General features: G+C 44.1%; 2 protein-coding genes across 2 annotated transcripts in view; one reads left to right on the top strand and one right to left on the bottom strand.

Annotated features, from left to right (window-relative positions):
• LOC135933758 (uncharacterized) overlaps positions 1-23866 on the bottom strand; it is a 375148-nt gene that overhangs the window by 248591 nt on the left and 102691 nt on the right. The gene's annotated exons all lie outside the window — the stretch shown is intronic.
• On the top strand, positions 1749-18635 carry zmp:0000000529 (WD repeat-containing protein 20). Its single transcript, XM_063493138.1, has 4 exons — positions 1749-2613; positions 7576-7758; positions 9166-10575; positions 14134-18635. The coding sequence occupies exons 1-4, from the start codon at positions 2212-2214 to the stop codon at positions 14179-14181; spliced, it is 2043 nt and encodes a 680-aa protein (XP_063349208.1). The 5' UTR covers positions 1749-2211; the 3' UTR covers positions 14182-18635.

The following is a 23866-nucleotide window of genomic DNA, read 5'->3' as shown; positions in this document are numbered from 1 at the left end:
TTATAAACAGACGCCGAGTGATGTTACAGCAGTTTTCCTTCATAATTCCTCCTTTTTATTGGAGGGAACAAATACATCCTCTACATGCTGAGATGTCTCTGGTGTCCCTGCTTCATGTGGAATATTTCAAAGCCCTACAGCTGTAAATTATTTCAATTTGTTCCTCGCTGCCTTATGAAGAAGCTCAAGCCATTAGTGCCGGCACAGATTATATTTATTTTTCAGAAATCTATCAAACTGAGTCCAGTTAAGCGTGGATGGAGAACACAGTGGTGTTGGTAATGAATTTATATTTATAGATTTACAGCAAACACACTGTCACTTCTATTAGCATCTTCATTTCAGGCCACGGAATTTGTGCATAAAAAATCCTTCATTTTAATTAATTTATTCTGATCGGTAATTTTCTTTGTGATTTCAGCAGCTCAGTGTGAGCAGCGTCAGGTTTCGGCACTTCTAATGAAGCCTCTCTGCTGGCACTAATCTTTTCCTAAAAAAGACGCCTGAGTTATTCTCTGCTGAATTTAAAGGCGCTTCAGAAAAACTCTTGAGGTCCTTTATTCACTGAGGAGGGAGCGTCACACGTCACCGTCAAATATTTGGCTCATTCCAGGAAAACACTTCAGATACTTGATCACAGCCAAACATGGAATTTTGTATTTCATGGCATAAATTTGTTCAGTCTGCAGTGAAATATGAGTTACAAGATCATGCGCAAATTACATGTTATGATGTGAATTTCTTAGATATCTGGGCAGGCTTGTCCCACCCTGTCACAGGAGCTCAGGTAAAATTAATGCCTGTCATGTAACATGGCTGAAAATCCGTGTGTAGTCAAAGCTAAACAACACAAAAGCATCGTTATTTTATACAAAAATTGCAGTTAAAGTTGAAGAGTGACAGGGTAGGAATGGGCTTAACATGCTTGGTTTTGAAAAAAAAAAAAAGTTATCTGAAGCCACCAAAGAGTGTTTCTAACAATAAAAACATTAGAATAAAGGAATTATTCAGAGTAAATGCTGGAATTATACTACACAACGAATGCCTTTCTTTCTTCATTACTAGCAACAAGCAATATTTTGTGGTGAAACCAATCATCTCCACCTCACACAGCCATGATTCTGCATAATGACTACTTTTATTCTGGGTGCTCTCAGTATGCTTGTGCTGAAACCTTTGTACGGTTACTTCAGCAGGATTATGATTTTCATATGAAAGTGCTGATACATCTTTCACCCATTCTTACAAACGTCTGGCCACAAACGATTGATGGGCCCGAGCCAACTTGATTTGATGGTCAGGCTCTTTTGGAATAACTAAAGGAAGCATGCGGGACATACTTTATTTGCTAAACCATCTTGTGCTTGTTTCATTCACGTTGGAAATACTGAGCTGAGTTTGGTGGACAGCTTCAGCAGCATATCGGAGAAACGGCAGGTGTAACACAGAGATGTTTACTGTATTGTATGTGTGGTTTAAAGGGCAAGAATTTAAAATATGTAATTAAATTAAATGATTTTCCCTCTTTTGCTTGTGTCTTGGATGGGCACTCAGCCGTGCACTGGCCTCCTACCCAGAAGACCCAGTGGATAATCCGATCCATGTTTCACCACTTTTAAATAAAAAAAAAAACAAGGCTTAAGCTCTTAGCAGTGCTACTTTTCATGTAACACACCTGTCAGCACATCATAAATCTGAATTTATTTCTGATCAAATACTCAGATTTCCCGTGCGCCCCCTTATTCTCGCCCCCTCTGCCCACAAAAAACTTGGAAACGCCCGTGGTCCTGGCCGGTCCACTGGTTGTTAAGTGTTGGGGGTGGGGTGGTTGAATGAGGCTGACGGGGGCTGGATGTCCTCTCTTTGCCCCCCGACCACAGTGGGAGTGCGCAGTGCCAGGCCGGGCCAGCAGCAGCAGCTGACGCACCGTCACACGTACTTTACGCACGCTGGATGAAGGCAGGCAAAGACCCGGCGGAGGAGGATGCTAACACCGGCTCGGTGGGGCTGTCTCCGGGGGTTTATTTAGCAGGCAGTGGGGGTGCCGGTGTAAAATGCAGCGGGGCGGACGGGCTGTGCGGGTCGGCCTTGCTGAGCTCGGCTGCTGCGCCTCATGCTCGCCTCTCACGCATCTCTCCTAGGACTTGTGATTAGCGCGTTTTTGTTTCCAGGTCAGAATCTCCGTTTCCTGTGCGGCGTGTTTGTACTAAAATGGCCGGAGATGGCGGCGCTCTGAAGGATATCAATGAGATTAAGTCCCAGTTCCGGACCAGAGAGGGCTTCTACAAGCTGCTCACCCTCTCAGACTCGCTGCAGCGGGGCGGGCTGCCGCGGGGGCCGTCCGCCGGAGCCACGCTGGGCCCCGGGGCCGGACCGGGTCCGATACCCGGCGGAGGGGTCGGGCTGCTGCAGGGGCCCGGGGCTGCAGCCGCCGCCGCTGCCGCCTCTTCCTCCTCCAATGCCGCAGCCAACTCCTCCCCGGCTGGCTTCCTGCCGCCGGTCCGGGTCTCCATGGTGAAGCTGCAGCCCGAAGACCCGAGCGAGGAGTCGGAGCGGGTGTGCTTCAACATCGGCAGGGAGCTGTATTTCTACACGTACACCAACATCAAGAAGGTGAGGCTGGGGGCGAGTTTAGCCTCGCGTGCTAAGCTGCTAGTGTGATGCTGCTGCTTCGCATTTCGTCATCTTTTCAGGCTCACCGAGCGGCGGCTGCTGCACCACCACCACAGCTTTCTGCTTGTTATGCAATGCAAAATGGAGCTGCTGCTCATTTGGCTGAATAGGTGGTGAGTGGTGCATCGTGCAGACGGATGCACAGTGTCAGAAGGAGCTAAAGGAGCAGGAAACGGCGAGAAGAAAGGCTCTGACGGCTCTCCATTCACTGCAGCCTTACTGGGAGCTGAAGCCTGGTCCTTGACTGGGGCTGCCTGCCAGCGCTCACAGCTGAAGGCTTGTGATTTGGAGGCACACTGCGAGATCATTTACTTTCTGCAAAATGTTGATTTTTAACAACAAAACAATCCAGATGAACTGTCACTGCATCACAGGCTCTGCAGCCTCCCTGTCCCCTTATTGACAAGGCCATGTGTCAAAAATAGACTCCATTATTCCCAGAGTGGGTTGAATTTGACTATTTTAATCATATTTTCTAAAGGGAGCCTGCTGTGCTTCATATTTTTTGTTACTAGAGCAGCTATGCATGAATCATTGTTATTTATGTTATACTAGGCCTTACTCCAGCCCCTCCTCTCTTCCTTTAAACCAGCTTTCTTATGATTGGTTGCCCCTCACAAACAGAAGGTTTGTGACTGCAGGTGGGCGGGGCTTCTGTGCATATAGGGAGCATGTTTAAAGTAGACCTTTTAGTTTTTCTTGTTTAGCATCATATTTTTATTCTTCAGCACTGCTAGGAGCGCTTTGCATGATTCCTATAATCCTTAGTTGTCTTATTCCTGGTCTTGGTACAGCTCTTCTGTTTGTCCTGTGTCGGAAATAAGAGGCTTTAGCTCCCCTCTTTACACCATCAAAGCCTGCTAGGAGTGACCCTTGACACTATTGTCTAAACTGAGTGGTTTCTGCCATAGAACAGAATGACTGGGTTTGCATCAGAGGTCAGTGAGGGTGTTCTCTGCCTGTGCAGCCACCCGGACATCGTTCTAGTGGTGATCAAACACGTCTTTATAGATGTGTATACCAAGGTGTCAAAGCTTGTCATCAAGGGGACAGGAGAGGTTGGTCAGATGTCGTCTTTATTGGGGAAAGTGTTAAACGCTTTCTTCTGATTGGCTGCCCCTCTCAAACAGAAGATTTAAACAGCAGGTGGGTGGAGCTGCTGTGTGCCTGATATGACCTTCTAGAAACGAGACCTGCCACTCAGAAGCCGCCTCCCTCACAGCACCTACTTAGGCAGGTATTTTGAAGGTTCGATATCAGTGGTCACTGATACACACGAAGCTCTGCATGTTTTGATCAAATAAGTTTTAAAAACAGGACAGGTTCAGCTTTTGGGATTTATTTTCTGCATCATTTAAGTTTTTTAAGTAAAGAAACGCAAACATCTGGCATCAATAATTAAAAGTATGAAGTAATATAATGCAGTGAGGCCCTTGGACACTCGCTATTGCTTCCAAATAATTATTCTCGACTTTTCCCATTTAGTGTTATCTCTGCCGAATCAAAACAGTTACAGAGCTGATTTTGTCCTCTGTCCTCTTTTGTGTTTGCCTTCCATACACGAGAGGCTGAGGGCACCGAGGTGGTGGTTCTGGTTCACATCAGGACGAGGTTACGTCTTTTGTTTGAGGATGTAATCTCATTAAATTCTCATGCAGCAGCTGTTCACCACTGAAACGTAATCATTTTGACCCTCAAGTGACTAAAATGTCCACGTGGGGTCATTTATAACCCTGTTATTCTTTTTTTTTTTAATGTCTGTATTTGTGATGATCACAGCTACACAGTTTCCTGTATCTAAGATGCATGTTTTTAACTGTTATGTCTGTAAGTTTGGTTTTCAGTCATTTTTATGCAAACAAACATTGCCAACAAAATTACTTTTATTTCCACAAAACATATTTTTCTTAGTTTTAATAATGCCGTGATAAAGTCATGTATTGCAGTATGCTCATATCATTTTAATATCAACATTTAAATAACACTGGCGGTGACTCCATAATACTTTGAGCAACAACAAATTCCAATGAAGTCATCATAGTCGGGCGGATTTTAATCACTTGTTACTCCCATTTTGTACTCGGACTGAACAAACATCTGGTTTGCACATGTAGAATATTTCAAATATTTTGTACAGAAAGATCAAAATTTCTGCTGAAGGAAAAGTTGCTACTCTGAGCCTGTTATGTGTGGTTCACTGCAGAATGTCACAATGTAGCGATTCATGTTAGAAAACACATATTTGTACAAAGGTTTCTGTTATCTTTGACACACAAATGGACCAGTTCCTGAAAAAAGTTGTAGAAGTAGATGAATAAATTCATGATAGGAAACATTTATACAAATACAAATATCACAACACACATAAATGTATAAATGGCTCCTCAGGTTAACTTATATACCGATCAGGCCTAACTTTGACCACTGACAGGGGATTTTTCTCTTCATCATGACATCCTGTTAGTGGGAGGGAAAAATCAGGGAGAAAGGAAAAATGGGTGAGATTAAGGATTTGAGTGACAAAAGACCACATTGTGATGGCTAAACAGCCGGGTCAGAGCATCTCCAAAACCGCAGCCCTTGTGGGATGTTCCTGGTCCGCAGTGGTGAACCAGTGACAGAGTCACGGGCGGCCAAGGCTCACTGAAGCACGTGGGGAATGAAGGCTGGCCCGTGTGGACGACATACCCACAGACCAGTCAGGGGCCCATGCTGGCCCCCGTCCAGTGCCGAAAGCACAGAGAAGAGGCACGCAGGAACCAAACCGAAGCAATGGAAGAAGGCGGGCCGATCTAATGGATCATGTTTTCTTTTACATCACGTGGACGGATGTGTTTTGCTTACCTGGGGAACACCTGGCAGCAGGATGCACTGTGAGAAGAAGGCGAGCCAGCAGAGGCTTGTGATGTGGATGTTACTTTGACACGTACCACCTACCTTAGCATTGTTACAGATCAGGGGTGGGAAGCTCCAAGTCTCAGGGCCGTTGTCCTGCAAGTTTTAGATCTCACCCTGGGTCAACACACCTGAATCAAATGATTAGTTCATTACCAGGCCTCTGAAGAACTTCAAGACATGTTGAGGAGGTCATTTAGCCATTTAAATCAGCTGTGCGGATCAAGGACACATCTAAAACCTGCAGGACACCGGCCCTTAAGGCCTGGAGTTCTCCACCCCTGTTATCAATCATAGAAACTGTACTCCCTGATGGCTGTGGCCTCTTTCAGCAGTATAATCCACCCAGTCACAAAGCAAGCATGATTCAGGAATGGTTTGAGGAGCACAACAATGAGCTTGAGGTGTTGAGTTGGCCTCCAGATCTCAATCTAATCGATCATCTATGGGATGTGTTGGACCAACAAGTCCGATCCACGGAGGTCCGCTTCAGAAGTACAGGACTTGCGTCCCTCGACAGATCAGGGTCTGCTGGTAGCAAAAGGGGGGACCAATGCAATATTAGGCAGGTGATCATAATGTTGTGCCTGATCTGTGTATATCCTGGACTTTACTGGTGTTACTGATTCTCTAAAAACGTCACACACGCTCATATTTTAGGATGACTTCTAGAAATCATGTGTATCTTACTGTGTTCATCTCCTCCTGCTTTTCACTTCTCCTTTCATGCTTATGAAGCTGCCTGCATGCACACATCAGCAGGAGAGACGCACCGTGGCACCGTGAATGCATAAGTTATATTTCAGAACCCATTGAAGGAAAAAACTGTTTTTGGCATGACAGAAAAAAAGAAAAGTATCATCGCTGAGGGTTTTCCCCGGAGCTGGATCTGCTTCCAGCCTGCAGGACCTCGTGCTTCTTAATGAGAAACGCTAATAACCTGTTTAAAGAAACTACAGGACGCATGTAAACAGCTTCCACTTCCCCAGCGCGACACGTGTAGCTGCATTTATAAAGCATCCTTCATTCATCACTCCACATGTACAGTGACTCCTGCAGTTGGTTTATCGGGAGTTTTTGTAAAGAACAAACATGAAAACTAGTTTGCAGGCTTACTTTCAAGTTTTATGTAACTAGAACAAAGATCAGACGGCCTGTTTAAAGATGTTGTTGTTCATCTGAGGTTTTTTCTTTACTATGAGCTGACCTTAGAACGGAAGGAGGTGTACTTACTTTCATATATGCGGTATGTAGTGTGGATTGTAGTTTCATGAAACAGTGTTACTGTTGCTGGTAATAAAGTCTTCGGGTCAAATTGTGAGAGGGAGGAAGAATAAAGTGGGAGGCTGCAGGGAGACGGTCTTAAAATATGGGAGAACCTGAGAGAAAGAGCAGTGTTGGCAGGTTTGCTTTACACACAAAAGAATTAATACTCCACTGAGTGAGGAATGCAGGTAATACCTTTTTCCAGGATTTGCAGCTATCGATGCTACTCCCTCAGTCTCTTAAAACTGCTGACCTTCCTAGCAGCTCGCTGATCTCCACTGGAGCAGCAGTTTAGTGCATGATGATGACGATGATGATGATCTCTCAAACACAACCTCCTCCAGAGCATTTTAGGTCTGCAGCGTAAGTTTTCACATCCACATAGAAAGGGAGTCACCTCCATAACCCTGAAAACCTTTAGTTACCTCTCTAAGCTGTAGATCTTTGCAGCCCTGCCCTCTGTTTAATGGGTTCTCTCTGTGGTTGGTGATTGTCGGTGCACACAGCGGCCCTGCACAGAAACTTTGCTCCTTCGCTGAGATGGCAAACCCTGATGTGAAAAACGTTCAAATCAAACTCCACTGCAGCTGCCATGGAAACACCTCAACGTGTGATGATTGGATTGTCAAAAAAAAAAGAAAGAAGGAAAGAAACATAAGAATGGGCACAGAAATGTGATGTTTGTTGTTTTGGTTCTCTGAATGTCCCTGAAACTTTGTGTCTCCTCGCTGTTGTCTGCAGGCTGTGGACCTCAGTAAGCCCATAGACAAGAGGATCTACAAGGGGACGCAGCCCACGTGTCACGACTTCAATCAGTACTCAGCCACAGCAGAGAGCGTAGCTCTCATCGTGGGTTTCTCAGCCGGGCAGGTCCAGTATCTCGACCCCATCAAGAAGGAAACCAGTAAACTCTTTAACGAGGAGGTAATAAATCTGTGTCTCGGCTTTAATCTGGGTTTGTTGCAGAGAGCCGAATTTGGCAAGCAGGGCTTGTGGTGTGTGCACATTATGTGGCAGATATAAACAAAACAATATGTTCATTAGATCTCAGGGATATAATGAAGGGTGGAGGGCTGAGGCTGGTGTAGCTCTTAATTTTGCAGGACAAAATAATTTTTTTGAATCAAGTTCAATTTTTTTATTTTTTTTAAATCACATGCAAATAAACAAATCTGACCAATCAGACCACTGCATTTGAGCCAAATCTCAGACATGCAGCTAAACGTTCTCTGGGTAAGCTGGCTCTCTGAAATGATTTCTCTGCATTCACAGATGTGGTCCCAACCCAGCTCACAACAGCTCAAACTGAGATCCTGAAATATGTAGGAAAAGCTGTCATAATGTAGCTTCAGCTCCGGGATGAAACCACGAAATTGTCCCTGCTGCTGTGTTCTAGTGAGAACTGGATGAGCCCAGAGTCCCTGTCTTTTCCTTTTCCTGTTTAGAAACATCAGAATCAGCTCATCATCGCTTGATCTCGACTTAATTTTTTTTCTAACGTGCATATTTTTGAGGACACTTTCAGGGTGTATATACTTTACACAACAAATTTGCATCTGAAAATTCATAATTTCATATTGGGTTTGTTTGTTTGTTTGTTTGTTTTTGCAATGTGCTTGGTATGTAAAGGCTTTTATGCTGAAAGACTACTGGCTGGGTGTATTTCCACCTTGGCCCATTCCCTGTATGTCTTCCTGCCTCTACCGTCAAAAAAATAAAAACTGGGGCGCCTCTGTCAGTGCGCCCAGGGCAGCTGTGGCTACAATGTAGCTTGCCATCACCAGTGTGTGAATGTGTGTGTGTGTGAATGGGTGGATAACTGAATGTAGTGTAAAGCGCTTTGGGGTCCATAGGGACTAAGTAAAGCGCTACACAAATACAGGCCATTTACCATTGAGTTATAAACCTTACAGCAGCGTTTTGGACAGATTGGAGGTAATTAGATTTAGATAAGAAAACCATGTGTTCCAGTAATGCCACTTAGTTTTAAATGAGAGGTGTTGAATGTCATCGGTATACAGATGATAAAAAATGGCTTTAAAACTATTAAAGCCATTTAAAACTATTAAATTCCACATTCTCTAATGGGAGAATGTGGAATGAACAAAAAACAAGGTACTTAAGCCAGATCCTTGCAGAACGCCTCATATAACCATATCTGATCAAAAAATGCCTTCTTTTATCAGCTTCATTACCTTTACTTTTGTTCTGCATTCAGATGTTTGAATAAACTCAACAAAACCTAAAACTCATACTTTTTTTAATGTCTTTCTTCACCCTTCCTTTCCTCTCACCTTCTCCTTCCGTCCCCACCTCCTTCCTGTTTCACAGAGGTTGATAGACAAATCCAAGGTAACGTGTCTAAAATGGCTTCCCAAGTCGGAGAACCTGTTCCTGGCCTCCCATGCCAGCGGTCACCTCTACCTCTACAACGTGGACCACCCATGTGGCACCACGGCACCACAGTACTCTCTGTTGCGGCAAGGCGAAGGCTTCGCCGTTTATGCCTGCAAAACCAAGACGCCACGCAACCCTCTGCTGCGGTGGGCCGTCGGGGAGGGAGGCCTCAACGAGTTTGCGTTCTCCCCAGACGGCGTGCACGTGGCGTGCGTGGGCCAGGACGGATGCCTGCGTGTCTTCCACTTTGATTCGATGGAGCTTCAGGGCGTGATGAAGAGCTACTTTGGTGGGCTGCTCTGTGTGTCGTGGAGCCCAGACGGGAAATATCTCGCCACGGGAGGGGAGGATGATCTGGTTACTGTGTGGTCATTTGCAGAAAGCCGAGTGGTAGCGAGGGGGCACGGCCACAAGTCTTGGGTCAACGTGGTAGCATTCGATCCCTTCACAACTTCCCTGGAAGATGAGGAGCCTATGGAGCTCAGTGGCAGCGAGGAGGACCTCCACCAGGGGGCGCAAAATAACTCCATGCACTTTGGGCGGGTTCGAACGAGCAGCACGTTATCCCGTCTTTCTCGGCACAGCTCGAAAGGCGGCGGCTCGCCATCGGTCACTTACCGATTTGGCTCGGTGGGGCAGGACACCCAGTTCTGTCTGTGGGACCTGACGGATGACGTGCTGTACCCGCGCCTGCCGCTGTCCCGCGCCTTTACTAACACTTTTGGGCCTTCGCTGTCCAACTCTGGCAGCGGGGGGGTCAACAGCACCTCAGGTGGGGGAGGAAGTGGAGGTGTGGAGGGACATCATCACCCCCCGAACACTAACACCGGCGCCTCCAACCCACCCACGCTCCCTTTACCGCTTCCTCGCTCCCTTTCGCGCTCCAACTCTTTACCCCACCCCGCTGTGGCGAACGCCTCCAAAGGCCAGGGCGCCTCAGAGGGCAGTGGGGGAGGAGGAGGAGGGGGAGGGAGCAGCGGCGGAGGAAACAGCACCCCCTTCAGCATCGGCCGCTTCGCCACTCTTTCCCTACAGGAGCGCAAGTCAGATAAGTCCGGCAGCAGCGGGGGCGTGGAGAAGGAGCACAAGCGGTACCACAGCCTGGGCAACATCAGCAAAAGCAACGACAAGATCAATGTGGCGCCGAGGAGCAACCGGCTGGACGCCGCCAAGGTGCTGGGCACCACGCTGTGCCCACGCATGCATGAAGTGCCGCTGCTGGAGCCGCTGGTCTGTAAGAAGATTGCACACGAGAGGCTGACGGTCCTGGTGTTCATGGATGACTGCATCATCACGGCCTGCCAAGAGGGCCTCATCTGTACCTGGGCACGGCCGGGGAAGGCGGTACGTCTCCTGTTAACCTTTTTAAGTCATAGTTTTTCTCTCTAGTTGGTTAGTCTTGCAGTCGGTTAGATCTTAGAGAATAACTCGCTTCACATGTCTTCGTAACTCCAGTCCAACATGGTTTTAATTTACAGTGCAGGGCAAAAACAGAGACTGTTCACAAAGATGGAACCATCTTCACATCATCTTCCATTTTATAGGGTATCATTTTGAAGCCTTTAATCTGGTGTTTTAAAGCCAAATGGGACCATGTTTGGGTGAGACATCGAAGCTGCTGAGCTCCTGAAAAACAGGCTTAAAACAAAAGATACCTGCTGCAAAGAGTGAACAGCCCAGTTCATGCAGGCATTTCAGCCTCACTCTTGTCCTCATGAATTATGGCACATGCCACCAGGGACATGAAAAACTCGGAACAACGGAAGGCTCAATCAAGGACAGTGCACGCATTGATTTCCCAGTTACAGATTTTCTACACCTGAAAGCAAACCCTACTTTATCATCTAATTTATTCTAAAACAGGATTTAACCTCTTCAGAAGGTTGGAGCAAAGTGTCTTGAACCAATTTGTTAGACCTAAAAGAGGACAGAGAAACACAGAGTGCTGGTGTATATTTCAAGAAAAGTTGTGATGCATTTCTGAGTAGCCCAATCATGCTCAATCATCCAGGTAAGTAAATCCCAGAAGTTGAATCTGTTCATCTGGACGTAGCGTTTTGTGGGAGAAACGTTTCATCACTCATCCAAGTGACTTCTTCAGTCTCAGCTGACTGCAGGTTTCCCCAATCTTATAAACAGTACATTTGCATAATGACTGAAACCAGCCCACTGAGGGAACAATGGGCTGTGAGGTCAGTTCCTTGATCATTAATATGCAAATTGTCATGATCATTGATCAAGACCCACTGATCAATGGCCATGAGTACCATTCACAGAGAGTTGGTGAATGGCTGCAATCACAGCATTGTAAGATGGTGACAGATGTACCCTTAGGCCCCCTCCTCGATTCAGAGATGGTCTTTCCCTTTTCACGTAAATGGCCTCCTTGACTCCGCCCTCAAACCAGCGTTCCTCCCTGTCCAGGATGTGTACATCCTCATCATTGAAAGAGTGTCCACTGGCCTGTAGGTGTAAATAGACTGCAGAGTCCTGGCCTGACGAGGTAGCTCTTCTGTGTTGTGCCATCCGCTTCGCCAGAGGTTGTTTGGTTTCCCCGATGTATAAATCCTGGCAATCCTCTGTTTATGCCAGGGGACCTGATCCTTAGGGTAGACCAATTATTTATTTTTATTTTTTGTTCTGAAAAACTGAAGAAGTCACCTGGATGAGCACCACTCCCACTGAAACTGCTGCGTCCAGACGAACAGAATCAAGTTTTTGGGTAGCCCAAGTAGTGTTTAAATAAAAGCATAAAATAAGTGCAACACACTTTAACAGTAGTATTTATGTATTTATTTATTTAGTAGTGAAACAACCATTTTCTTGCATATTTTTCAGAGTTCAGTGGTTTGTTGGAGGTTGTTGAGGTAGCTCATTTTTAGGTAATAATTCATCATTGGAGGCTGACTCCCGCCTCTCAGACATGCTTGTCTCATTATTATGTATACGAGGAAACCTAGCATGGTGTTGCTATAGCAGTGGTGCCCAAAAATGTTCCAGAACACACTAGCCCCGAGGAGCCTTATGAATTAGTGGAGGTTAGGCCGAACAGACACCTGGAGACTAAATCTGTCTGTTCTCTGAACTTTAAGGAGCAGGTGTGTTATTAAAAAAGTTGAATGCTAAGAAGTGTGTACATTTGCTACTGAGATCAAAGATTTGGCAAAGGCAAAAATTAAAAGGACAGTTTGAAAGCACATCAGCTCTCATCGGAAAAAATTAATCATGCTGGATAGGTGCACTGATATGGGCTGGGTGTGTGGTAGAATAGAATAGCTCTTCATTGTCATTGTAAATACATCAGTAATAGTAAAGACATCAGGAATAAATGGCAAACAGAACAGATATATACTATAATATATTCAAAGCAAGAGAAAGAGAAGCAGTGCAAAAGGACTCGGTCTGAGTATTGAGTCCATGTGTGAGTGGCCTGAATGAAGAGGGTTACTCAGACCGTGGCTCAGATTGGTGAGGTGGGTGGGCAGGTGTGGGGCGGGTGGTGTTTTTTAACAGTCCGAATGGCTCAGTGGAAGAAGCTGTTAGTGAGTCTGGAGGTGTGGGACCTGATTGACCTGACCCCGCAGAGGGCAGCAGGTCAAACAGGTGGTGGGGGTCACCTGTGAAGGCCCTGGTTTTCTGAGACAGGATCTGGAAGTGAAAATGATCAACCTACAGAGAGCCGAAACCTAAAGGCAGTCAGGGTGCTGCTGCCTGTCCTGTAGAGGTCTATGCAGGTCTCCATGGATACGTCTCTCCAGACCATCACTGACCCACCACTAAACCAGTCATGCTGAGCGATGTAACAGGCAGCATAAGGTTCTCCACAGCTTCTGCAGACCCTTTGACGTCTATCATGTGTACTCAGGGTGAACCTGCTCTCATCTGTATAAAGCACAACCTCTTTCTGGTATTCTATGGCAAATGCCAGTTTGGGCTACAAGGTGCTGGGCAGTGAGCACAGGGCCCACTAGAGGGCGTCGGGGCCTCAGGTCACCCTCATGAAGTCTGTTTCTGATTGCTTGGTCAGAGACATTTACAGTGGCCTGCTGGAGGTCATTTTGTAGCTCTGGCACTGCTCATGCTGTTCCTCCTTTCACTGAGGAGCAGAGACCGGTCCTGCTGATGGCTTAAGGACCTTCTATTTTTTTTCCACTACAAATTCAGTACTACCTAATGTGCGTGGTTGTCGTCATATCATATCATATTTCATCATATCAACGTGTCTAAGTGTCCCTCGATGTCCTTAAAATGTGACACGAATGCTAAAAAGAAGTTGAACAAGAATATACTTGCTGCTCAGTCTGTGGCTTCGTCAAACTCGGGGGAACACGGTGTTGTTTTTTGGTAGCCATTTTAAAAATGGCGGTTTTAATTTTTGTGAACAACAGACTCTCGAGTGATGCTACTGACCAGCCAATTGGTGGCATGCAGTCTGACGATGACGCAGTTTAGTACCTGCTTGGATCGCGTGGAAACCCGGCGAGCAGGTACTAAAAAAAGTACCTGGTACTATGACCTAAACCCTGAAAACTGTGCCGAGTTGATCCAAGTACATTCTAATGGAAAAGGGGTTATAGAGTAGTTCATATAAGAAACTGGGACTGATGTGGAGGACCACATCAATAATCTAATAAAGAGATAAAATTGATATTGAACAGAATCGAGTTCAGCGTATTGATACGACCCTTTAAACAGACACTGGGTCTGGTGTTGCCCACTTGGGAAAATTAGTATCAGTGTAGTTTTATTTAAGGGCATTCATTATGAAGTGATAATTATCCCACTTACTGTTTGTTTTATCAGTATAATTATGAACCAGGGTAAGTTTAAAAGTTCGGTTTGAGTGCAGACAGGAGAGGATTTTCAGTGTGTCTAACTTTGTGTTCTTCTTCTCCCGTTCAGAACCTGACAGCACAGAACGGGAACTCTCCGAGCGGCACGGTGGTATAGCTGGAGGAGAAGCTTTGCACTCATCCCTCCATCCTTTCCCTCGTCGTCGTCGTCCTAATATGTCAGAATTTGGGGCCAACTACCAGAGACGATACCTGACCTACCACTGCAGTATTAACCCTCAGTATAACTCTCTGTACTCACCTTCACTCAGAGGTGGGAAACTCTTCCTGAAACATTCATTTAGGAAAACTTGGGAACAAATGACACATTGAATATAGCACTAAGCCACAGTGCACCGTATCAGTATATGACAGAAGTATGTGGACACCCCTTTAGTTGTTTTGTTGTTTGTTTTTTTCTTTTACTGCAGCTTTCGTTTATTTTCTGAGGAATGTTTTAAAGCTGTGTGGAAACCAGCCAGACCTCGTTTAGGATCAACTGGAACTATGAAATCAGTGTTAGACGCCACTAATGTGTTGGAAAAGCTGTTGCAGCAGCAGAGCATGAGTCACATACGGGTGAAGTGTTCGGGTGTCCGTGTATTTTTGACCATATGATGGACCTAAAAAGCCAGTTCTGCTGATCTGGACTATTCGAGCAGGTCAGCTCTACCTGGTCCCATTTTCCACATGAATTTCTTCCACTGTAGCGAAGTGGAAGTTTTTTTTTAAATGGCCCATTTTAAAAAACATTTATCAATTGGTTTAAATTTGCCATCACTGATAAACTATACCCTGGATGTGTCTCTTTGGGCAGCTTTATTTTTAGATTTCTCTGTGGAAGTCTCCTTCAGTGAGTCTAAAGGGTGACCCTTCAGGGAGCGAGCACAGATGATGTTTCTGTGGGTAAAATGCTCCTCCTTCAGAGTCCTCGGGATGTTACGGGGGCCTCTAAACCTGGTTCATACTTTTCATGCTGCTCAGCTTCCTGGAAAAAAAATGAAGATCATCATCAGTGGTCGTACTCCTCACCTGATGTGCTCCCATCTAGCTTGGACTCTGCAGACTCTTCCACTGAAAACTGCTCGTTTGTAGCCGGATTGATAGCTCTCATCAGATGTGTAAGTTTGTAATCATTATTAGAAAACTTCCACTGAGTGATCTAAAACACGCAGCAAGCCTGGAGGCGGTACAGAGGTGCACAAGGAGACAGTCTTGAAGTGCAGATTGGCCAAAATTAAGTCCAGAAAGTTGGGAAGTTTTATTATTTAATGAGCTTTTTGTCCATGATGAAGGTGAGAAAAGTGTTTCTCAGGAAGAGTTTCCCCCTCTAAGTGGGAATGCGGTTTATTCCCACTGCTTCCGCCCTCCCTCCTCCGTGTCTCTCTGCAGAAAGACTGCTTTAACTGCGTTCTTCATCCTTTCTGTCTGTAACCCCGAATCAACAAAGGAGCTAACGGCAGGCCCTCCTCCATCGGACCCCTCCCATTTTCCCCTTCATGCTAAAGACACTGCAAAAGCCACGGCCATTGTATTTATGTTATTTATTTTATCACAAGACTGTGTAGTAATTTATACTGTAAATAATGAAAATACTCTATAAATACACAGCGGACAAACGTGTAGGGACTCGGCAGCGATGATGAGGCGAAGACGAAGCAGGAAAGATGAAGATTATTAATATATGAAGATCCTTCTATTGTACATACAAACGAGACGGTTATAAATCGAATGTCTGCTGTTTTAGGGAACATGAAGATGTCGATGTGTTTTTATTTTGTGTTATAGAGTTTCTCCAGTTTGGCCCTGAAAGCAGTCTGGGTTTAATCTGATGTTTTTGGGGTCCGGGGTGACCGACCCGACTCGAGCACAGAGAGCAATCATTTCAGCTGCCTGTCCAAGCTAATCAGTCGAATCGTCACTAATCCTCATGCATCCTAATGAGTAACGTTGGCACCAACAAACGCACACTGTTGCACATTCCAAACACACACACACATGCACACACACTCCCCCTCTTGGTGTAGCATCATGTATTTTGTGTTATGGACTCTCCTGTCGCACCTGAATTGCCTCTTGCAAGAATTTGCACATAAAATAAATCCACGGTCCATTGTTAGCTGCCACATTCAGGGGTGTACTTTCTGTTTATCGATCTGACTGAAGCGGCAAAACGGCTCCCATTACGCCCCCGACACTCACTGCACACGTTTAGTTGGAAGGAATTTTAATAATTGCACATCTCCGTGATGAAGTTTGTTTGTTAATAATTGCACATCTCCGTGATGAAGTTTGTTCCCTTTGTGTGACTAAATTTACACTCAACTCGACTTTTCAGCCTTTGTTCAGATTCCTGACGATAGAAAAGAAACCAAAAATCTGTCTGATTTTTCGCTATCGGCCATAAACCTGTCAAAAGCTGCGCCAAAACACAAGTCCTGAAAGTTTAAACCACGTCCAAGACGGAAAGTTTCCCCCACATTTAGCATTCACTGAGTCCCGGGATCCAAAAGGACATCTGCGTCTGGATTAATGAGCTATACTTTCACAAAACCATCTAGACAATGTTTTTCTTTTGGTTCAGCTTGATTTGTATCTGTGAAAATGGAAAGTCAACAGGCAAATTTACCCCTCCGGGAATTTCAAAAATTCCTGGATCCCAGAAAATTTCAGTTCAAGTTTTGCTGATCCAGATGGTGTGTAGTGAGGATACGCTTGAGCCCAGATTGTAATCCAGACATTTCTGGTAGTAACAACTTATAATCAGCTGATTTAGAGGCTACAGGACTGCATCTTAACCATCCTCCCCTCATAATCGGACTGTATTTCTGTTCACTCTGATGCTGTGTGCATGACTATTTAAAAATTTGCCAATTTTAGTATCTCGGAGTATATAAAGCGACACAGTAGGCTTTAAATACTGTGTCGCTTTATATACTAGGAGAGTTCCTGGACTCCGCTAAAGAAGCCTCAAGAAACTCCTCCCACTTTAACACATCTTTTTTTTTTCTGATTGGCCACCTCATAAAGATACAATTTGAAGAGTGAATCTGTGCTTCTGTTTTGTAAACATGATAACTTTTTGCGATATCAGGGCCAGATGTTGACAAGAATCAAATTAAACTGAAACGGCGCATTCATTAACAGATTATTGGCCTGATTTATTCAAAACCAGGTGTCAGTATTCAGCGCCTTCCTGTGTTTGATCTTAAACTTGTTCTTACCTGTCTGCCTATAAATTGCTGAGCAAACGTCCCGCGCTGCAGGAGCCAAGGTTGTGCCCGACAAACCATCGGTTTCTTGGCTGTTGTCACAGCAGGTGAATTCATCCTTGTCGTCATAGCAACAGCACGCCTGAGGAGGGTATCTTCGAATGAGCATCGTGAGCTTGTGGAGTCGGTCTCGGCTTTAGGGCCAAATTAATGTCGCATCACGACGTGTGAGGAGAAAATCTGGACCTTCACCTGAAACACTGATGAGAGCACAGATTATTTAACAGGTTGAACTTCTCCAAAAACATCTTCAAACTAATCCAAGTATTTCACAGCCAGGTGTTTGTTTACAGGTGAACTAAGCCTGCTTCATAATGCAGCATCAAATATCTCCCAAACCCCCTGGATACTCAAATATAGTCGGAGATTTGCCTTTGTCTTTATGGTTTGTAAAGGTTTTGGGTTCTTTAAACTTAATGATTTTAGGGGTCACAGTCTCTCCGTGTGTTTGTCCTCTCTGTTGCGCAGAATTAATGTCAAATTTTATTGGAGAAGTACAATAAAGTCTCAAGTTAAAACTCATTTTAATGCAGCTTCAAGATTTCCTATAACCAACGCCTCTGACATTTCCTCGCAGTGTTTCCATCCATGACAAAGAGGCAAAAATGAATCCTGCAGTGCAAGAGCTTATTTAGAGATCAGCACATTCTTGACTTGAACATTAACTGGGATAAAAGATAAAACATTCAGCAATAAGAGAGTCTTCAGTTTGTTTGAGAGCTGTGTCTTTTTAAAAAGCAGGATTTGGTTGCGTTTTTGTGCCTCATTAAGTGGAAGAAACGGTTTAAGCAGTGAGTGCTGACAGAGGTGACATTGGAGAGCAGCGTGAACAATTTGAGCTCCGCGTTTATGTTTTAGATTTGCAGCAATTGGTGTTTGTTTGAGGCGCTGAAATCAGAAAATTGAGTGTTTTTCGCTGACCTCTGTTCATTTCTGTGTTGAAACTGTCTGCAGGCTGCAAACAGAAAACAAACAGCCGCAAGTGAACAACATGTACACACACCCCACCCCACCCCCACACCCACACACTAAAACCCAAACTTGCAGACGCTCAGCACTGAGGGAACAAATGGCGTTTCACAAATCTTTTTATGAAGAAAAGCAAGTCAAACCACTTTAATATGTCCGTGTTTTTCTCCTGTGTGCTTGTTAATGTTGAAATATGCATTCTTCATTATTCACCACACACAGACAGCCACTCACACAGACACACTCTATGCCTGCTCTGATGGAAGTTAAAGCAGCTGAATGACGTCACTGTTTGTAAATGGAGATCTGTTATTAAAACGTGAAACCTGAACCTTCTGTTATCTGTTTTTCTCACTATAACAAGTCATATTAACATACTGAAAACAAGCCTGTGATTTTTCATATGGATTCATGAAGGGAAGAGAGGGTTTAAATGTTTCTGTGTTTGAACTAAATATAGGCTGAAAGCATGAAGTGTAGCTGAGCTTTAGTAGCTCTAAGGACAGCTGGAGGGACCAAGATGGTAATTTTGCATCTTTAAGGCCTTTAAAGTATTTTTTTTTAGCGTTTGGAAGATTTTTTAAAAAAAAGAAAGTTCCCAGATTAAAATCTTCTGCCCCCCCATGTCCTAGAATAGCAGGATTTAACAGCCTGCTTTTTGCACACAGACACTGGGAGTCTATGGACACATCTGCAGAACACAACAGCTTACAAATGAGGACAATATTGTGTTCATGACGTTTAAAAGAACTCCTTATATCCTTGAACATTCCCAGAATCACCACAGATCAAAGATACCCTGAACTGTCTGTCTGGGGAAGTCTAGCCATCTTGTCTTTCTAACAAGGACATTGATATTCCCGGAGCTCCTCACACTCCCACGCACTTGTCAAAATATGAAAATACAATTGCGCTGTACATGGGACGAGGGACTAAAACGTAAAAGTTATAGCACCTCTTTATTAAGGAGGAATCCACTGAGCAACTACACAACGATCTGCAGTCATAAAATTAATGTGCAGCAGAAAATCCAACGTCACAGGGAAATCTTAAACATAATCATAACATCTTTTATGATTAAAAGACTCTGAGATGGTGTCCGTTTCCATGATGACTCTGAAATTACTTAGAACTAAAAGTAATCTAGGTGTGGGTTGTACTTCCTGTAATACTGTTTGTTTTAGTGAAACCTGGATGGACCCTTTAGACTCGTCACTGGTTTCCTAGTCCTCACCCATGGCCTCTTCCTCCTGTTGGCTTAGGACTGATATCGAGTTGCCTACAATTCCCAAGGCTGGTGGCTCTCTCATCATCTCTTGCTTCCATCTGTTGAAGTGTCCCCCGGTGTATTAAATGTCAGTTTAATCACTGTGGACACAGAGGGCATGAACTAGCCTCACAGACTTGGACAGTATAGCAAACAGCTGGGCTGCACAGTGATGCACCGGTCACCTCACAGCAAGAAGGTTCTAGGTTTAAACCTGTGCACAGACATGCCTGTGAGGTGAAGTTGCTGTTGGTAAGTGGTTAAAAAATTGATGACAGGGCGCGTTAGCAGGAGAGAACTAAACCAGAGGTAAAGGACTCATTCATCGATGTGCACAGGAGTAAACTGGATCAATGTTAAATCTCTGAGCCTAATTGTATGCGTCATACTGCTATCAAGGGGTCAAAGGGTAATCCTTTGGTCTGCAAACCACTGAGTGGTTGCATTAGTCATCAGACCACTGGAGTGACATGTAACATACATGTCACTGCAATTTTCTTTTGTTTGTTCTTGTTTTATGTGAAAAAAGAAGCGTTGCTGAAGTTTCTATGTTATAAATTAGACATAGCGTCAAGGCTGACATGCTGTAGTAAAACAATTATTTCTTAAGATCGAATGACAGATAAAATTGAAAAATATTGAAATCTAATGACTCCAGAGAGACAAACACTCGATTTTTGCAGTTGTATCGACTTTGAAAGATTGTTTCCGTTATCTGCAACGCTAAAAGGTAAATCCACAAAAACAGGGCAAACACAGCAGAGTTCCCAGAGTTGTTCTCAGTAGCTTGTCATGCGTTCTGGCAGAAGTTAAACGCAACTGCGCTCAGATTTCACTTAAATACTAAATTGTTTACTCTTGTTGCTCAAGCCAGTGAGGAGGAAGCTGAAAGTTGATGCCAGCAATGGAAGGAAAAAATCTGAGAAGCACAGGAGGAAGATGAGGACGAGTTAGATTAGGAGTCCTTTCAGATGAAATGTGAGCAACTGTGATAGACTTTGCTTTCAGTGGCAGTGCTAGTCGCTTAGATTTATTCGTGAAAGTGTCTCATTTCACTTTGTTCTCAGTTAACATGATGTTTAAAGAAATAACAGGAGCACTCATGGAAAGGAACAAAGGTGTTTTTCTAATGTCTTCAGCCCAGTAACATAAAAGCTTTTTGTTATTTATCCAAACCTCTTGTGAGTGCCTGGAAATTTTTTTCCCCAGTTTTTGTTCATAATTTTTCCATTTTTCTTTTTTTCAACATAATATTTATACTCGATTCTTATAATGTTGGATGAGAAAAATGTGAAACTGGCCGCTTTTAAGTAAGCTATGAAGTCTTATGACATACACAAAATAAATTAAACTCAAATCTTTACCACATGCTTTATTCTGTTTTTTTTTTCTTATGTAAGTGAGGGCATAAGTACATCACACTGTAATAACGGAAGCTGAGGTCCTACTTCTGATTTTATCTCATACTTTTGTAATTTCTGTGGAACTGCCACAGAAAAATTTAAGTTACATTTTCTGAACACTGTTTTTGTTTTTCTGATAAAGTGTGGGTGATATGGTCGCTGGGTGACACTGTGCAGATCTGAGCAAAGGTAAAACTTTGGTTTTTGTGAGTTTTACCAGAAGAGTCAGATGTTTGGTTCGTGTAGTTTGTAGATTGAGTTTTGGGACATAAGGTTTGGAGATAGTTTAAAAAAATGTAAAATGTGTTTAGCCAGTAAACCCAACCTGTAAGAGGATCCAGGGAGAACACAAGCATGGGGCAAACCCCACACTGACTAGAGGAATCAAATCAGGAACCTTTGTGCTGTGAGGCAACAGCGGTAACCACTACACCATCGTGCTTGATATGAATATGAAACACACACATAAACAGATGTGTCTTCTAATCTGCTCCTGTAATGAGGAATGGCTATTTATAGCTACCCTGAAATGAAGACGTGACTGTAAGAATGAGGCAGCACTTTTTTTGATACCGATCAGTTACAAATCCAAATGTCTGAGGCTTAGAGCCTGCCCTGCAGAGCCATCAGCTCAAGATGTGCATGGCAACTGGAGTACTTTATTTTGTAGAGGACTGTTACAGATTTGTATGCTTTAATGAGTAACCATTTTTATCAAGCGTGTTTTCGTCTCTGACGATCAGTGGAGTGGCGATGCAAACGAACACCATCAGCTGTAATTCCGCTGTGAGCCTGCAGAGGAAGAAAATACCCCGTTAAACACTCAGGGCTGATGGTGGTGGAATGGATCGGCCGGAGGGACGCCTTGTTCTACTGTGATTGGCTGTTCCGTCGTATAACTGATGACGTTCCACTGAAGGCCGCAACAGTGTTGATGTTCACTGTAACATTGTAGCTTCAGGCGGTGTGCTGATGTAACCAATCAAATATTCGTGTGTGTGTGTGTGTGTGTTAATGTAACAAAGCACAGTTCTGGTCGCGTGGGCGCTCAGGCTGTAATGCAGAAACCGTCTGTTGGAAAAGGGCAACAGTCACAGCTGGTTAGACACCCTGACCCAGGCGGTTTAATCTTAACAAAGGTTTTAAGTGTTTTTATTACTTTTTACTGTTGAATCCACTACATGGATTTTTTTTTTATTTTCTAGTGTAGTTAAACTATTCATTTAAATAACGCTTTAAGTGTTAGAAATGGTCAGAGTGTAAGTGTGCCTGTGAAGAAGTTCTTCTTAAGTAAGGGAAACAGAGAAAAGGCTGAGGTATGCCAAATCAAAGTTGGCATGTATGGAGGTCAGGATAGACTTAATTAATTTCAGCTTTGAATTGTGGGTATTAAATGTAAATTGATTCCAGAGGTTTACTTCACTAAACCTAGAGCTGGGCGATATATCGAGTTTTTTAAAATATCGATATATTATCATACGAAATATAAGATGTGACAATATCGTTTATATCGATATAGTATACTTGTGGAGCCGCAAGTTTGCCTCTCTTTCGTCCATTTTTGTCTCTACCCTGCGTTACTGGGAATCGCCTCTCCTTCACTGAACACAACTCCCCCTCCCCCATAGCTTCACCTGCAGGCAACGACAAGATGGACACGGCAAATCTCCGTTAACGAGTTACCGCGGATCGCCCCGTGCGTGGGGCTGGACGGCGTCAACGTGTTAGCGAGCTAACCGCGCTAACGAGCTAAAATCCTTTCATTTTCTCAAAAATCAACAGTGCACCTTATGTATGAATTCTGGTTGTGCTTACTGACCGCGAACCGTTTTTATGTGCTACACAGCGCTCAGCAATCTGTCAAAAATGTTTTAGTACGACTTTGGTAAGCTACGGAGCTGCACCGCTTGATGGATTGTCGGAGCATTACGGCTACCGTAGTGGAGCCTCGCGGAGTGATACGTACTGTGCTTCAACGTAATATTACCGTATTGTGTGTGTATAAGAACCATAAATGGCACCTGTTAAGAGACACGGTTACAAAGAGGATTTCAAACTCAAGGCTGTCAGTCACGCAGTAGAAGTTGGGAACAGAGCAGCTGTGAAATCTGTCTGTCTTTGTTATTATGCTCAGCGTCTTTTAGTTTACATTTTGACTGCACAATGGTGAGCTTTTTGTTATGCACAAAAACAACATTGTGTTCTTTTATTTATGGAGCATTATTATTTAATAAATGCTGATAATTTATTTTTGAGTAATTTCTTCATGTACATCTACGCTGTATATTAATAAAAGTGCCTGAGTGACATCTGGGACACAGCTTTGACTAAGAACTCTCTTTTTGTTCTTACCTTATGGCTTTAAAAAAAATATATCGAGATATATATCGTATATCGCCATCCAGCTAAAAAATATCGAGATATGAATTTTGGGTCATATCGCCCAGCTCTAACTAAACCCCTCAGCTGCTTCAGTTAAGTTGCCCCGCTCCTCTTCTTACCCCCTGGTATTAAGGGACAGGTGGTGGAGAAGCTCCATCTGAGCAAAGCGGCTGACTGGCTGTGCTTCATAGAATATAATATAATAGAATGCCTTCATTGTCACTATACAGTTGTACAATGAGATACAGAGCCCCAAGATTTTGCCAACTTTGTCCTAAAACTAAGTTTTAAAAATATTTCCTCTCCTGGAAATTAAAATTCCGGCCTCCGTTTTCACTTCATTCCCTTCAGGATTCTTGAATGTTGTTTCTCTCTCGGGTTTCGCTTTTTACATGATCACCGTATTCGTTATGACGACACGCCATGTCACAGCGGACACGCCCCGCTCAGCGTCCCTCCAGCTGATGCAACCTAGCCGAGAGTGAAACGCACTAAGGTTACGGAGCCTCA

The sequence above is a fragment of the Pelmatolapia mariae genome, linkage group LG14 (assembly GCF_036321145.2).
Source record: "Pelmatolapia mariae isolate MD_Pm_ZW linkage group LG14, Pm_UMD_F_2, whole genome shotgun sequence".
Taxonomy (NCBI): Eukaryota; Metazoa; Chordata; class Actinopteri; order Cichliformes; family Cichlidae; genus Pelmatolapia; species Pelmatolapia mariae.
The sequence above is the reverse complement of the archived record's forward strand: the minus strand, read 5'-3'. Positions and strand labels throughout refer to the sequence as shown.

Coding starts and splice junctions, on each gene's coding strand:
- zmp:0000000529 (XM_063493138.1), top strand. CDS start 2,212: ATGGCCGGAGATGGCGGCGCTCTGAAGGATATCAATGAGATTAAGTCC. Junction 2,614..7,575: donor CGTACACCAACATCAAGAAG/GTGAGGCTGGGG, acceptor TGTTGTCTGCAG/GCTGTGGACCTCAGTAAGCC. Junction 7,759..9,165: donor GTAAACTCTTTAACGAGGAG/GTAATAAATCTG, acceptor CCTGTTTCACAG/AGGTTGATAGACAAATCCAA.